Source organism: Saccostrea cucullata, unplaced genomic scaffold (assembly GCF_032062105.1).
Source record: "Saccostrea cucullata isolate Sc308-1 unplaced genomic scaffold, CSIRO_AGI_Scuc_v1 ctg86, whole genome shotgun sequence".
NCBI classification, from domain to species: domain Eukaryota; kingdom Metazoa; phylum Mollusca; class Bivalvia; order Ostreida; family Ostreidae; genus Saccostrea; species Saccostrea cuccullata.
This window is the reverse complement of record NW_026930361.1, coordinates 392,580-407,425: the sequence shown is the minus strand read 5'-3', so window position 1 is coordinate 407,425 and position 14,846 is coordinate 392,580. Positions and strand designations below refer to the sequence as shown.

Here is a 14,846-nt window from a genome sequence, read left to right as displayed (position 1 = left end):
GATGGACGGACAAACCCAAATTAATATCCCCCACTTTTCAAGCGGGGGACAAAAACGAGTTTGTAATTTGTGCAAATGGTTTGCATATACTGTGTTCTTATCTATACGCAATGTATGTAAAGCGATCATAAAATCAATGTTGCATATTTTTTTAGATTTCCAAAACTACAGTTTTAGAATGAAATGCAACCAAACAAAAGCAACATTACCGTGTTGTACTGTTTAGCACAATTGACGATATGTCTGACAAATTTAATTACATACTTTACCCAAGAAAGCTAAAGCCCAAATAGTTTGCCGGTACAGTGGCGTAGCATCGTTTTTGAAAGTGGGGGGCCAGCCAGAGAAAAATTTTTTTTTGCTTACCTGAAAAAGTTGACAAGCAAAAAAAAAAAAAAAAAAAAAAAAAAAAAAAAAAATTTAACTTTTTCTCAGTGTCAACTACTTTTAGTACCAATTCTAATACTACATTTTCAGTGCATCGCTAAAAGTTGGGGGGCCAACCAGGCTTTCAACTAACATTTCCTATAGTATAAGTAAGGTTGGGAAAAAAAGTGGGGGGGGGGGGGCAGGCCCCCCTGGCCCCCCCCCCCCCCCCCGGTTGCTACGCCCCTGCGGTATATCGGTACTTAGGCACTGAAAAAACGTTGGGCAATATGATACTTTTTGTTAATGAATCGCAATATACCAGAATCTCGATGATATTATTGTGCATCCCTAGGTGATAGGATTTTTAATTAATTTACCAGTTTGTATCGGTCTTATGTTTGGATATACAGAGCTGCCAACATTCTGAAATGAGAAATAGTAAGGCGGGGTCTAGGGACCGCCTAAGCCCCCTGCCGCTGAAGATGTTTTCCAACTGGACATGCAATATGAGGCATGTTTCCATTTTGGTTACTTTAAAACATTGACATGAATGTGATCGACCTTCTAAAACCGAAACGATGATACAAGCAAGCGTTGTTAGAATTATGAATATATTATATTAGTAGAAACTATAGACTGCCAGCTTTGAAAATACCGGTATTATAAACTTTGAACGAGAGAAAACTGAAATCGGAAGAAGAGAGAGAGAAATCGTAAGGCGTATTTCAGACGCTGATATCGTACGCCTTACGCCAAAATCGTAAGGGTTGGCAGCTCTGTATATGATATATATACTACATTTAGTACCAATGAAACGTCATTGGCATCGGAAGCAATTTGAAAGGGGGCGGGCTATCTGAAAGAGAAAAAGAAATCAACTCTGAGAAATGAATTGATAAACCAAAAAGGGGGATAGTAAATTGCCCAACTGTCCAAACGCAAAAATTCTGTTTCATGAGGAACGGGGGGGGGGGGGGGCAGAACTTCTATCAATACCATTTTTTTCGAACCCTACCACTTACCCTTCCTTCACTATACTGCAACCTGTCCCTGTTGAAAGGGGGGGGGCTAATCTATGCCACAATGATCAATGTATCAATGTCAATATTATGTCTGTCTTTGCAAAAAAAGAGAGAGAGAGAGAGAGAGAGAGAGAGTGAGAAGGGGGTAACCAACCAAACTCCATCTTCAACCCCCCGGTTCAGGCTGAGGCGCATATGCATTTTTAAAACAGTAATAGTATATATATTTTACTTAATGTTAATTTAGGTGAGTTGCCGATATCTCGGTGGTATAAATTTAAGGAATCACTGTCTAGTTAGTATAGTATGCCAGAGCATCAACAATAGTGGGAAACATGGGATAATTTGCAAAATATCTTTAATAAGCTTAATTCACAAGTTACAATTTTGCCAAGTACAAAGACTTCATGGAAATTTTATTTCATTTTCAGTTATGCAATGTCATAAAAGTTTACCATGAAGTACACTGGGTTTACTAGGGTGACCAAATAAAAATTCTCAAAATTGTAGCCCATAAGAAGTTTCCTCTATTCCTTGAATAATTTCAATTGTGTTTCTTCAGTTAAAATTACTAGTATTCATGGAGTCTTTACCATCAAGATTGCATAAAGTAGCATCTGGACATACATGTCAGAACCAGTGATGAAATTGAAAAAGTAAATTTTTAATGAATCTGAATCATACTTTTTGTGTCATCTGCAGAGAAGAGCAACACTTGGGGATCACTTTGTCATGCCATAAATCCTGAGAACAGTAAAAGGTGGGGATTAAGGTTTCGTCAAAGTTCAACATGTCCAAAAAAATTATTTTTACAATAGCTCTAAAATTATGTGTGATATAAAGTCAAAATGTTTACAGTTTATAAATATATTATTGATCAATAGATAGAAAGTATATACACTGTATAGATAGAAAGAAAATTTATAAACTCTTAACAGTTTTAACTTTATACCTCTGACACAGTTTTGGAGTTATTGTAATAATAAATTTTTGGACATGTTGACCTTTGACGAAACCTTAAATACTTTGTCAAATCATTTAAAATCACATTCTTGCTAATTTTGCAAAAAAGTTGCACATACCCTAAAATGGTTTCATAGATGAAGGTACTTTTGAAAGCAGCATAAAAAATTAATGTTTAAGATATTTGATGTTATATCAATTGTTGTTATGTCACCAATCACTTCAACTTTTCAATGTGAAAAAAATTAACGACAAAAAAGAACTAACATCATAAATTAAGACTTGTTTATTGATTACAACGTCGTGGACTCCATTTTCTCTTTCCAACACAACATGTCTTTTTTCTTTGCAAACAAAACAAAAATCCAAACCCCTTATTCTTCAGAGTTCATGTATATTTGAAAAGCTCTAAATGACCTAATAGCATTAATCCTGCTCCATGGAAATTAATTCTTCCCTGGGGTATTCTGGGAATTCGCTACCATCAATTTCCTTTATTTGAAAGAAATGGCCACACCAGCACCTTTTGGGCTCACCCTTGTATAGCCAGAAGTACTGCATTTGTGCAGTGTCTTCATCACCTGTAAAAATCAGAATCATTTATCATTTTCAGAGTCTGTGTACAAAGGAGGTTGAATATTCTTAAAATTCCTTCATATTTCAACATAATTACATGTCAAAGAAATTTTCTTATCTCGTACTGCATCAATAACAGTGAAGAAAATCTTATAATGAGGTCTGCAGATGCATCTTTTTAATAAAATATTTTACAGATTTTCTTTCAAAGCAAAATGTTAAACAACAATCAGCTAGTTATCCTACAGATGAAATCTGAACAGGTCAGAACACAGGCACCTAATCATATCAGTGCATCCATGTGATGTCATATGCTTGTAAATGAGAATGTTCAAAGAACCCATTTTTACGTATCAAACTCATAATTACAAGTATTTACATTTAAAAACTTAGTCTGTACAGGGTGTGTGTGTGTGTGTTTGTCTGTCTGTTCAGTGTATTCTTGAATTCTGTAAAAATTGTGCAATCATGATAAGCAAGTTTGCACAGTGTATAAGGCTGTACAACTTTCTAATTAAAATATCAATGAATGCTGAACAATTTGTACCTAGAAACCTCTTCTTTGTGTGTTGTAATCAGTACACTTGGTTTCTCTCATAAGTTTCTTCATGCAATACCTTAGATGTTTGTACTGTCTGTAGTGTGTATCTGACAAGTGTGTACAGAGAGTACATGTAATTTCATTTTCTTGTTTTGCTTTCACCCTTGACTCTCTTCAGTTTGGTGCAGTGCTAGAGTGATGGAACCATACACTGAAAGAGAAGCATTTACTTACATATACATCCTACAAGACGTCTGTCAAACACTGATGGTACAATATGTGGGTTTGCTTTTGTTCCAAATCCTGGCTGTTTAATATATGTTTTATTTTCAAATGGGTCCTGTAAAGAAATAATTCAAGAATTATAAAGGATCAACTTTCAAGAATCTGGATCATTTGGTGTGCTGGAAGAGTTTCAACTTTGTATGCAATAATATGAAATATTTTATACAGCACAGGGGAGAGAGATATCACACCAAGCCTATGATTTGAAAATCCTAAATTTCAAATAAGGAATTCCAACAAAAGTTTAAAAAACAAACATTTTTTTATTCTCAACCATATCTAATATGTGTGCATGTGATTTTCCTATATAAAACTTTAAAGACCATACACTACTAACTAGCGTGCTTTTACTTGTCATGCAAAGCAAATAAAAAATGATTTTAAGCTATTTGAGACTATTTTTATGTTAATCCAACAATGCATACCATTAACACTTGAGAAGTTTTCTCTAACTTATTTATTTTATACTGAATTAAATACCGGTACATATTCTGAGTCTGCAGAGTTCCCGAAACGCACCGGTCCACCGGGGATCCCCGGTAAACTTTGAATGGGACTGGTAAAATCTTAATTTTATCGGTCAAAATGTCCGATGTTTTTTTTACAGACTGTATAACGATTACACATAATCTTAACAAAATCATTTAATTCAATTGTCCTGACAATAAACAAATGCAAAACTAAAACGTCAGGGGCGCGCCAGATCTTGTTTAAATGAAATGTAGACGGTGATTGTCTACTATAAAAAGCTACATATTAAAATAATAATTTCCATAAGTCTGGGAGGAAAAAGTTTTAAAAACACTTTCAAACAAATATTTTCCCTCTAATAAATATATGCACTCTAAAGTAAAAAAAAATGTGACAATCTACTTTCGTTTTGCAGAACGAATTTGCAGGGTTGCAAGAGTTGCCTGCTACACACGTATTTCTGCTTGATTACAGACAATTTGTTACCATTTATTATTTTCTTTAATTTAATCTATTAATGATAATATTATACCAACTTCTGGATTTTTTTTAATGTATTTGATAGCATTTAAAATACATGCGCGTTTTCCCCCTTTCCTAAAAATACCGGACTGACTTGAATGTAGTAAAACGACAACAAATTCACTTAAAATCATCATTTTCATGATAAATTTGCATATCTTTATATCATTAGTACATATTTTTAACTGTGTGGAGGTTGTATAATAAATTTTAACTAGTCAAAAATATCGGACGTTTTCCAGGCTTTTTAAAACGAGTTTGATATTTTACGTAATATTTTTCCTGGCACATAAAATTCCAAAAGTAAAAAGAAAAAAGCCTGGAAAACAGCAGATATTTCGACTGTTGCAGATTTTATTTAAAAAAAATAAAAAATCTGTCAGAATTAGGACATAAGAATTTAATACGATGAATTAAGCGTGCATCACACGCCGCCGGCGACGTTCCCGCATACACAGGCCTTATACAAAATATTTTAATAAATCTAAAAAAAAAAATCTGCATTTGCCATCTTTTTTTTTACACATATTATTTATTATATCGACACAATTTCCAATCCTATAATATGTTAAATTTACATACAAAAAATTAATGTCTCTGAATTTTGAATATTTACAGGACAATTGTCCGACATATTTTTGACTAGTTTCGGGAACTCTGGAGTCTGTATTTGATAAGCACTGGTATTAACAATTTTGATCTAGAATCAGGATTCCATAAAACCAATAAACCAAATAGTTTTTAAAATTATTGGAATGACTGCAGTAGCATTTTTGTTTTGCTTTGCTTGTTTCTTCATTGTATAACATCACTCTCAAGAATTCTGGACTGGTGATCACGTCACCACTTGCTGGTGGAGGACTGCAAATTTAGACCTATACATGGCACTCGAGGGCACTGAACAGGGAGAGATCTTTTTTCCTGCCAGTAACTACTGTAAAACAGGACCAGATCATTCCCAACTTTCCTGGAATATATTCAAACATTATAATGCTAATCTTTCAAGCACACAGTAGATAAAATTCTCCTCACCTATCTTCCCATTTATTTTTTTTTTTTTTACCCTGAGTAGAGAGAGGGCAACATTTCTAAATCAAAGATGGCCTAATCATTTTTCTTTAAAACAAAAAAGTATGTGTGACATCCAACACACTTACAATACCTCCAATAAAACTTCTTCCTACCTTTCCTTCCATCTCGCACAAAATTTCAAATCGTTCTAGTCCAACAGCATGTCCTCCCCAGTCTGGAACTTGACCCTCAATTTCTAAAAACAGGAATCAAGATTGTAAATTTGTGATTATTCTTAATCATCATTAAAAAAAATGTATCCTTACTAGGCACTGCGATAAGTTGACACACTTGCTCATATGAAGTTATAAAAAGTAAGAGTAAGCAAGTTTCTTCAAAATATTTTTGATGGATGAGCATGAATACATGCATCTTTATAAAAAAAAATATTACTGTGAAGTGAATTTATGTATGTTGAAAATTACGTGCTTTTTATTTATCAGCATGATAGATTGACAAAAGAAATTATGAAAACAACTTGCTTGGTTGAAATAATTTTAATTCAAATGTACCCCTCAGAAAACAGAAAGATTGCAACAAGTCTGAATGACAGTTAAATATTCACATGAAACCTGTTTTGTCTACAATGAACATTTAGTATTTTTATGTTCTGTATTGCTGTATGTTTATGTATTTCTTGTCCTTTTGAGTGTTGCAAATTATGCTTGTATCTGTGTTATGCCCCCAGTGGGACCATGATTGGAAAATAAATTCTATTCTATTCTACTAGAATCTACCATGTGTTCATTATATTGCAGATTAGATCTGATCAATCACCAACAGTTTTCACTTAGCAGTTACTGGTGAAAAATACGGTGCATCATAGTTTAGGCCTACTCAACAGTCCATGTATCGAACTTTAATAACAATTTGACATTTCGTGTATGTCTATCATTTCCATTCACAGACAAATATAATATTAAAATAATATGAAACAGAAACAAGTTTATCTGGTTCTGAAATTTTGATTCTGCACAATTTGACATTTGTCTCCTCTGATGTTTGTTTTGAAGGACATCAAGCAACAACACAATATCTTCCGTTCAAAATGAGTTTTCTTGTAATCTGGGTGTTTAGAAATTCAGAGTTTAAACATTTTAAGTAAGCAATATTAATTCATAACATTAAATATATAACTTATTCTTTTACGGCATATCGTGATTTTTTTTTTAAGTCAGAGGAAATTCGAAAATAAGTCATTTTTGAAGTATACACCAAAGATGTCGCCGATTATCCCCAATCTTTAACTCTTGTCAAGAGTTTGAGCTTTCCTTGAGATAACATACATCTTATTACATAAATGATACGGAAATAACTTATTTTCATAATTGTTATGGAATACGTGACTACATGAATTCACTATAAATTGTCTTATTCTGATTCTATGTCACCTTTATTTCCTTTAAAATGATCCGTGAGAGAGCCTCCAAGATTAATGGCTTTTGCCGTTACCGGCGCACTCGTATGTATCAGTCGCTTTGAGTCTCTCACACTCCTCAGGAGAGTCCTACACAAGGACGAGGCCATTTTTGCAAAGAGAGTGCGATCAAGGTCAAGAACTTCGCGCCGAAGTCTCGCTCTCGGGAGAGGTCAAATGAACCGAGTAACCTGTTCTTTAAACTATTCGCACTTGATTACTAAAACATCTCCGACATTTTTAAGATTTCTAATATTCATGGAGTTCGATTTATGTTTATTAAATGAATGATTTTTAATTAAAAATACAGAATGATCTAATGCTAGAATTCCAATGACCTCTTCAATCCATAGAGTGATATATGAAATCCAGTGGAGGATCCAGGTTTTCAGCCTTCTAAACTTTTGCAATGCAAAAAAAAAAATCTATCTTTGTATAATGGACAATAAGATAGATAAGGATACAACATACAGTGTGCCATAAATAATATGCATCCTGTTGACCAATGACCTATTCCACAAGCTGAGGACGATTATTCACCGAATTTGTTGTCAAGAAAACTGTAACATCAGCAATTTAAATTTATTTTATTTCACTCACAATTTCCTGACCATTTCACTGAGATTTAACATTTGATTTTATTATAGTGTCCTTTTGAACATTGGAAATATTTTGAGCACTCTTGCATTTGTTGCAGATTGAGAAATATTATACATTCAAGTAGGTGATCATATATACATGTAGTATTAAAAACCACCTATTGAAATATGTACTCAGAAAATTATTCACATCTACAATTTTACACACACACACACTCACAAAAAACAGAGCAGAGAATTTTTAAATATTTAATCTTTTTAAAAACAGGTACAAGTTTGAACATAAACATGATAAATAAATTGTATAATTTTGCACATATATATTTACAGATGAAAACATTTCTAAGTTCATTTGGGATCTCCAAATGCATCAACTTCTTCTAACCTGAAGAATATTCCACACAAACATCTTTGTGGTTCCCCTTTGTGTAGCCACATATACTCTAAAGTATTTGAATCTTCATCACCTAAAATAAAAGAAAATTACAATGAATTAACAAATGCTGTAACCAGCCTCCAGGGTTTGGGTGGGGCTTCCAAGTTTACACATTAACATCATGTATATGCGAACAGATCTTTAAAAATCTTTTTCTCAAGAACAGCAAAGCAATAGTCATATTTATAGGGAAGTATCCTTAGGAAGTGTACAATCTATTTGGTTCGAATCACATGACCCCTAGGGGGTAGAGTAGGGTTTTACATAGGAATTATATACGGGGGGAGGGGGCAATGCTGATAATGCACATAGCAGGGTCAAGTTATTCAGCTGACCATTATGGCACAAAGGCCTCTTTGTTTTTTCCCCTCCTTTGAAAAAAATGGTTTATAATTTCATTATTTTGTAAGTCTACACACAACATAAAAATACCACTTTGACCTTTATTGTCTAAACAATGTATCACTTTATGTGATTTGACATGGCATTGTTTTGAGGTGAAAATCAGCAAAAACATTTTACAAAAAAAATATTTCTCAATTCATTCAGATATTATTTTTATCAAAACCTAGGTCTTGTCTATTTTACTTTTATTAGATCAAACGACACAAACACAATCTAATTAAAATTATATGTTAGATCCGCTCTCATGATAAACAACAACATCCCACAGGGTCACATCTTTCTATCAACCAATCATATCGTTGCCTGCAAAATCATTGTATATTGTTGAAGCGAATAAGTCTAGACCTCTGACGTGTCCATATGGGATGTTGTTGGATGAACATGGATATTGCTGTGTAAATTTTTCATACATGATAAACAACCAACAGCACCTTGTGTACATACAGTAAAACTCGTTAAGTACGAACATGTAATTCACAGATATAGCAAAGTCATCTTGGATCCCAAGCTATATAAAATTAATGAATTTCTTTTACGATAATAACGAATTACGGATACCGCCAAGTAATTTCATAGGTCCAAGTGATTTTGTTATAACCGAGTTCTGCTGTTTTTTTTTACAGCAATTTACCAATAAGTTCACAAGATGAGTGAACAATATCTTTTATTTATACATCATCAGGAACCCATGGCCGATCTTGCATATGCTTATTGACGGTCACTAAAGGTCAATAAGCGTATGCGAGATTGGCTGTGGGTTTTCCGACGATGATATTAATATGGTTGGTATGACATATTTCTTTTTTTATTTATAGAAAATATTGATGTAATTGAAATATACAATAACTCCTTTGCTTTGAAGTTGACCTTCTATGCAATAATTATTTGTGCATACAATTTGAATTATATGCTATAAAACTTACAGAGACAAGCAATAAGCCTTTTTTCCTTGGTTGATGGTATCACATAAGGATTTTCATGCTGCCCATATTGAGGGGTCATGTGTATCACACCTGTTGCAAACACATCCTACAAGAAAATAAGCACCATGAAAACAAAATGTAAACAAAGAGACCAAATTACTCTTGCCTTATTTATTCCTGAATGATCGAGTTTAAATTCAAATGCATGAATAACTATTGAATTTTTTTTTTTATTTTCTTTAAGGCTGATTTTTCATCATTTTTTTTTTTAAAAAAATAATGGAACTGTACAGGTGTGATCACCTTTGAATTTCTTCCAGCCCTTAACTGTGTATGTTCTTCAGCCAATTCCTCATCTAACATTATTGATATATTTATTCATAATAAATTATATTTAACATAGAATATGTGTCTGTGGATAATACTCAATGTATATGTTTATTCACCAATAAAGGGACCTTAGGGGGGGCATACGATTATTACAATAATGATAACAGTCAATTAGATTTTCATTCTTTACTTCGGTTGTTTTTATTGTGTTTTGAGCATGAATATTTAAAATGTTATATAATATGTTGATGGTGCGACCGTTAGGGCAAGCGCAGATAATTATTCAGTTTTCATTTAGATCGGGCTCCTCAAACCGCACGTGACATTCGTGCGTCTAAGACTCTGATGTCACATGACGTTGTATGCATGTTGCTTTTCCAAACCAAAGCCTGAACAGGGCTGATTCTAATGAAGAACCATTTTATTGACTATTTTTCTGCAACAATATCATTAAATCAAGGCAAGTTTATTATTTGTTTAACTTTTGTTCTTATTCTCGCGAGAACGTAGCTTTAGCTTTTGTGTACAAAGCGATGCATTGTAGGTCCAAATTACTGCAGAAAAAATTCTTTTGAACGAATGTGCAGTAGTCCAATTTCTCTTGACATTGTCCAGGTGTTGTCGTTACAACTTGAAATGTTAACAAAAATCATAATTCATTCTAAACGCAGTGATGAGCATCGCGTTATTTACAAAGGTATTTCGCTCACTATATTAATGAAATAATCTTTTTATGCAAAATTACAGTTTGAACAGAGGCAGCACTTTTTGGTGACCATTTTTTAAGTATATTGAAGTGGTGATATTTAGTCGTTTTATTACCTCCCTGTTGTTTATAGTTTTGTTCTAGTACGTCATATATTTTCATGGTAGTTTCTCATTTAAAAAGATTATGAAACATTTGCTTATGATTATAATATATGAAATGGTGAAATGTCAAATGCTATATTAATATGATCAACTCACAATTTTAAAATATCTTTCGAAACACACACCGCTATCATTCGTATTATGATTTCATTAATATACCATTGATACACACTAGTTGTATTTTTATTTTTTAGGAAGAATGGCCATATCGTAACAACTTTTGAACCTACTGCAGTATTGTCTAACCCTACAAGCGGGGCTACATTTACCTTTGTTTCTTCAGCTGTTAGCATTTCATATAAAGTTTCTCATTTAAAAAGAGAAACACTGATTATAAATATGAAAGGTGAAATGTCAAAATAAATATGATCAAGATACATTCGTATCATTCGTATTATGATACAATTCACACTTTTAACTTTAGATCACAAAAATGTTTCTTCAGCTGTTAGCATTTCATAGCTCTAAACCTAGTAAACACAGTCTAGTTTGTGATATATAACATTGTTATACAATTACGATACATAAATAAATTATAATTCATTTTTATCGTCCAAATTACCTGAGTCCAATAATCATCCAGGGCAAGAAATTAATCAGTCATAATTTGTTTAATTAAATATTGCATACTCTAAGTACCTGCATTTGCACGATATACGCTGTCGATTTCAGCAGGTGCTTGGTCCCCTTGAGGTGTGGAAATGGAAGTATCTTTCTGATTTTCTGACTTATCCACTGGCTTCGTTTCTGCTGTTTGTGACAGTGTATGAGAGTACACTGCGGGAACTCTACACGTATTTACAATCGTCTTTCTCAAAAAACGACACAAGGTTGTCGCCATGTTGTTACTTAACAGCCAAAAGTAATGAAAAATCCTGAGAGTGGATGTGAAATAAGGAAAAAGTCAAGTATCTTCCGAAAGATTATTTTTTTAATTAAATCGTTCCTTTACTGTTTCGTAATTAAAATGAGCAAATTTTTTTCTAGAAAATTTTTGCTTGTTCTTAAAAAAAACTCTATAATATATAAATACAAATACAAATATTTATTGGCACAAACACAATTACAATAATTGGCAAAGGCACATCATCTTAAAAGAATGCAGAATCGTGATGCTATAAAACTTAAAAAACAAAAATTTTTGCCTTTGACCCTGACTTCACTTTTCTAAAATTTTCTTTAGCTAATTAGTTTCAAAGACACTATTCAAGATATTAATATCAAACTTCATGTGCTGATGAAAGCTTTTTATCTACATCAACATTTAATTTTGACCTCTGCTTGTTAATCTCAGTTTCAAAGAAACTTAAGATACTGTATACAGCCGGGAAATTTTCACCCCTTTGCCATCATTACAATTGGGCTGATTTAAAATGGGGTTAAATTCAAAGGAAATGGCAGTTTGTCTTAAACAGAACTGCATTTCGATGAATCCAAAATGGTGCAAAATTGTTTGCAGGAGTGATAGCTAGCAAAAATAACCCTGTATGCAGTATATATGCTTGCATATATTGAGGAAAGTTGATCAACTGCATCAACATCTTTTGACATTGACCTAATTCATTTTACATTTACCCCACTTTTTAGGCTCAGTTTTAAAACTTTCCGATACATATTGGTGAGAGCTATTCAACTGCATCAACATTTTTTACCTTGACCTTTCCTCTGCCCTCAAATTTTTGTTGAGCTTAATTTTAAAAAAAGGTACAAAATATTTTTATCAAGCTTTTACATCTTTATTATATATTGATGAGAGTTATTCAATTGCATCAAATATTTTTCCTTGTCCTTGTTTTGACCTTGCCTTCAAACTGTGTTCAGTATAATTGTCAAAGAAACAAATCAAGATATTTTCATTGATTTTCATATTGAAAAGAACTAGTAATCTTCATCATTTCTGACATCAACCATTTTATGGCCTTGACCTCATTTCTCTAAAAATTTGTAATTTGTTCATATAAACTATTCCAGATATTTCTTATGTTAGCTTATGCTCTAATACAATATTTGTTGAGATTTTATCAACTGTGTCCTTTTTTTTTACCCTGAACCTTCCTCTGACTTTACTATTTATTATTAAACTAAGTTTTAAAGAAACTTTTCAAGGGTTTTTCATTAAACTTCCTACACTGATACACATTTTCATTTCCCATTACATGTACTAATAATCCTTATATATTTCTAGTTTTTTTTTATTCCTGAGCAAAATTTAATTTGAAGAAAAAAAAATTATTTGTATAGTTCATGAATTTTATTTTACAGCAATAAATAAATGGCAAGAGAATATTTTTCCCTTTATACAACATGAAATGGATGTAATCTCTTGATGACTCACTTCTCCTTACATACTTGCTTGCAGACACAATTTTTTCATACATTCACTCTTAATTTTCACAATGCAAAGCTTTTTATTAAGTATACAGTTAAATTTTTCAAAATACTGTCTGAATACCAATAATTTTTCATTTGTGCAATTGTATGTTCATGTGACTAATGTGAACTGAGACTGCTAGGTATTCAATGTACAAATTTTGGTCCAAATAATGAAAATTTTATTTGTGGTTCTCTGTGTATACAAAGCACTTCCGGGCTAAATGCTGAGGCACACTGCCTTCTGGACTTCTAGTCCTTGTACTGAAGTGAAAGATCAGGGTGTCTGTTTCCGTGATTCACTCAGTCCTGGGCCGGAATGAAATGCCACACTCTTCATATTTTTGTTGAGAATGATGCAGTTTCCCAGGAATTTGTACAACCTGTATTATGCACACAGATTCAAACATGAGCTGATTATCAGCTGGGGCCACTTAGCGATTTCACTTTCACTCTAGTTTTGTCTACAACATCAAGCAAGTTCTTGGAATCCATTGCTAAGACGTGAGCTGCCTTCAGCATGCCCTTTCTGTATTCGACATCCATGGTTGTCGTGCTGTACTGGATGGCTAGTTTCATGGCAGCAATAAGTGACGCCATGTCAGTTGATAAAACATTTTGTGCCATTTGAACCTGAAATGATACACCAAACATATATCAGTAAAATACTATGGACCAATGTGCAAAATTCGAATTTTTTTTCTATTCCTTGGCATTGTCATTAGAGCTCACTGTGCTCACTATTCCTCTCATATACAAGACATGAAATAGCCATATTTGTGAAAATTATCAAATGCAGTTAAGTAGAAATGTAGACAAGGACTTACATCATGGACAAATGGGGCGGGGAGAGTAGGGATGAACTCATCCACTGCTCCTAAAAGAGTTCGCAGCTTCACTCCAATGTCCTATAATAAAAAAGAATTCTTTCTAAATTGAACATCATTTGGATTACAAGGATTTCAAATTTTGATAGTGTACTTTATGTGCCAAATATTAATCATAATAATGTACTGGTAAATGGTGATTATGCAATCATGTTTTCTTTCAGAATTGAAATGTTTAGGAAAGAATGTAGGAATTCATTAAGTGTAAGATTTAATTAACCAAAATTCCAAAGCTATGCCATCTTTAAAAGAGTGGACATATACGAGGTCTACTCTCGAAGACTTTAAAGTTCATTTTCAGCATTTATAATGCATGCTAAAGAATGAGTCTAAATTTAGATTCCTCCAAAAAATACTGAGGAAAATTTAGATACTCACTTTGACAAAGTCTGTATATTCCTCGGCTTTGACTCCACTGGCTTCCTTTGTCAAGGTCATCACAGACCGCACAACATTAGTAGTACTATTATATACATTGTCATTAGTCCTGTCCAACTCAGGGGGCTCTGGTTGCCACGGTGATGACACTCCATCTGACCCACTCGTACTACTACTTCTGCTACCACCTAGAAATAGTTCAATGTTTGTTTGTAAATTGATTGTTAGACTACAAATTTTCTCACATTCACAAAATTGTACATGTCTTTCTCTTCAAATTATAGAATGCAATATGGAAATGTCATGATTGTACATAAAAACTTCTCTTTATTCATGCTATGGCAGTACAAACATGCTAGAAAACATACAAGAAGAAAAGAGGGAAGATTTTGGTGTACCAGGTACTAAGAA

General features: G+C 33.0%; 3 protein-coding genes across 16 annotated transcripts in view; all 3 read right to left on the bottom strand.

Moving 5' to 3' along the window:
* Window positions 1-2,625: 2,625 nt before the first annotated feature.
* LOC134283836 (cytochrome c oxidase subunit 5B, mitochondrial-like) lies at window positions 2,626-7,393 on the bottom strand. Its single transcript, XM_062766353.1, has 4 exons — window positions 7,212-7,393; window positions 5,934-6,016; window positions 3,706-3,811; window positions 2,626-2,935 (listed from the first exon to the last, which is right to left on the bottom strand). The coding sequence occupies exons 1-4, from the start codon at window positions 7,345-7,347 to the stop codon at window positions 2,781-2,783; spliced, it is 480 nt and encodes a 159-aa protein (XP_062622337.1). The 5' UTR covers window positions 7,348-7,393; the 3' UTR covers window positions 2,626-2,780.
* Window positions 7,394-8,069: 676 nt separating this feature from the next.
* LOC134283841 (uncharacterized) lies at window positions 8,070-11,673 on the bottom strand. The gene is made up of 4 exons (XM_062766359.1): window positions 11,440-11,673; window positions 11,070-11,107; window positions 9,601-9,706; window positions 8,070-8,303 (listed from the first exon to the last, which is right to left on the bottom strand). Exons 1-4 carry the CDS (start codon window positions 11,639-11,641, stop codon window positions 8,185-8,187), a joined length of 465 nt encoding a protein of 154 aa, XP_062622343.1. The 5' UTR covers window positions 11,642-11,673; the 3' UTR covers window positions 8,070-8,184.
* Window positions 11,674-13,029: 1,356 nt separating this feature from the next.
* Window positions 13,030-14,846, bottom strand: part of LOC134283833 (focal adhesion kinase 1-like) — a 38,452-nt gene continuing 36,635 nt past the window's right edge. For all 14 annotated transcript variants that reach the window (XM_062766346.1, XM_062766345.1, XM_062766339.1 and 11 more), the window contains 3 exons: window positions 14,436-14,623; window positions 13,998-14,078; window positions 13,030-13,803 (listed from right to left, as the gene is read on the bottom strand). In XM_062766346.1, the coding sequence (XP_062622330.1) occupies window positions 13,591-13,803; window positions 13,998-14,078; window positions 14,436-14,623 (482 nt within the window). In that variant the 3' untranslated portion in view covers window positions 13,030-13,590. The remainder of the gene's footprint in view (window positions 13,804-13,997; window positions 14,079-14,435; window positions 14,624-14,846) is intronic.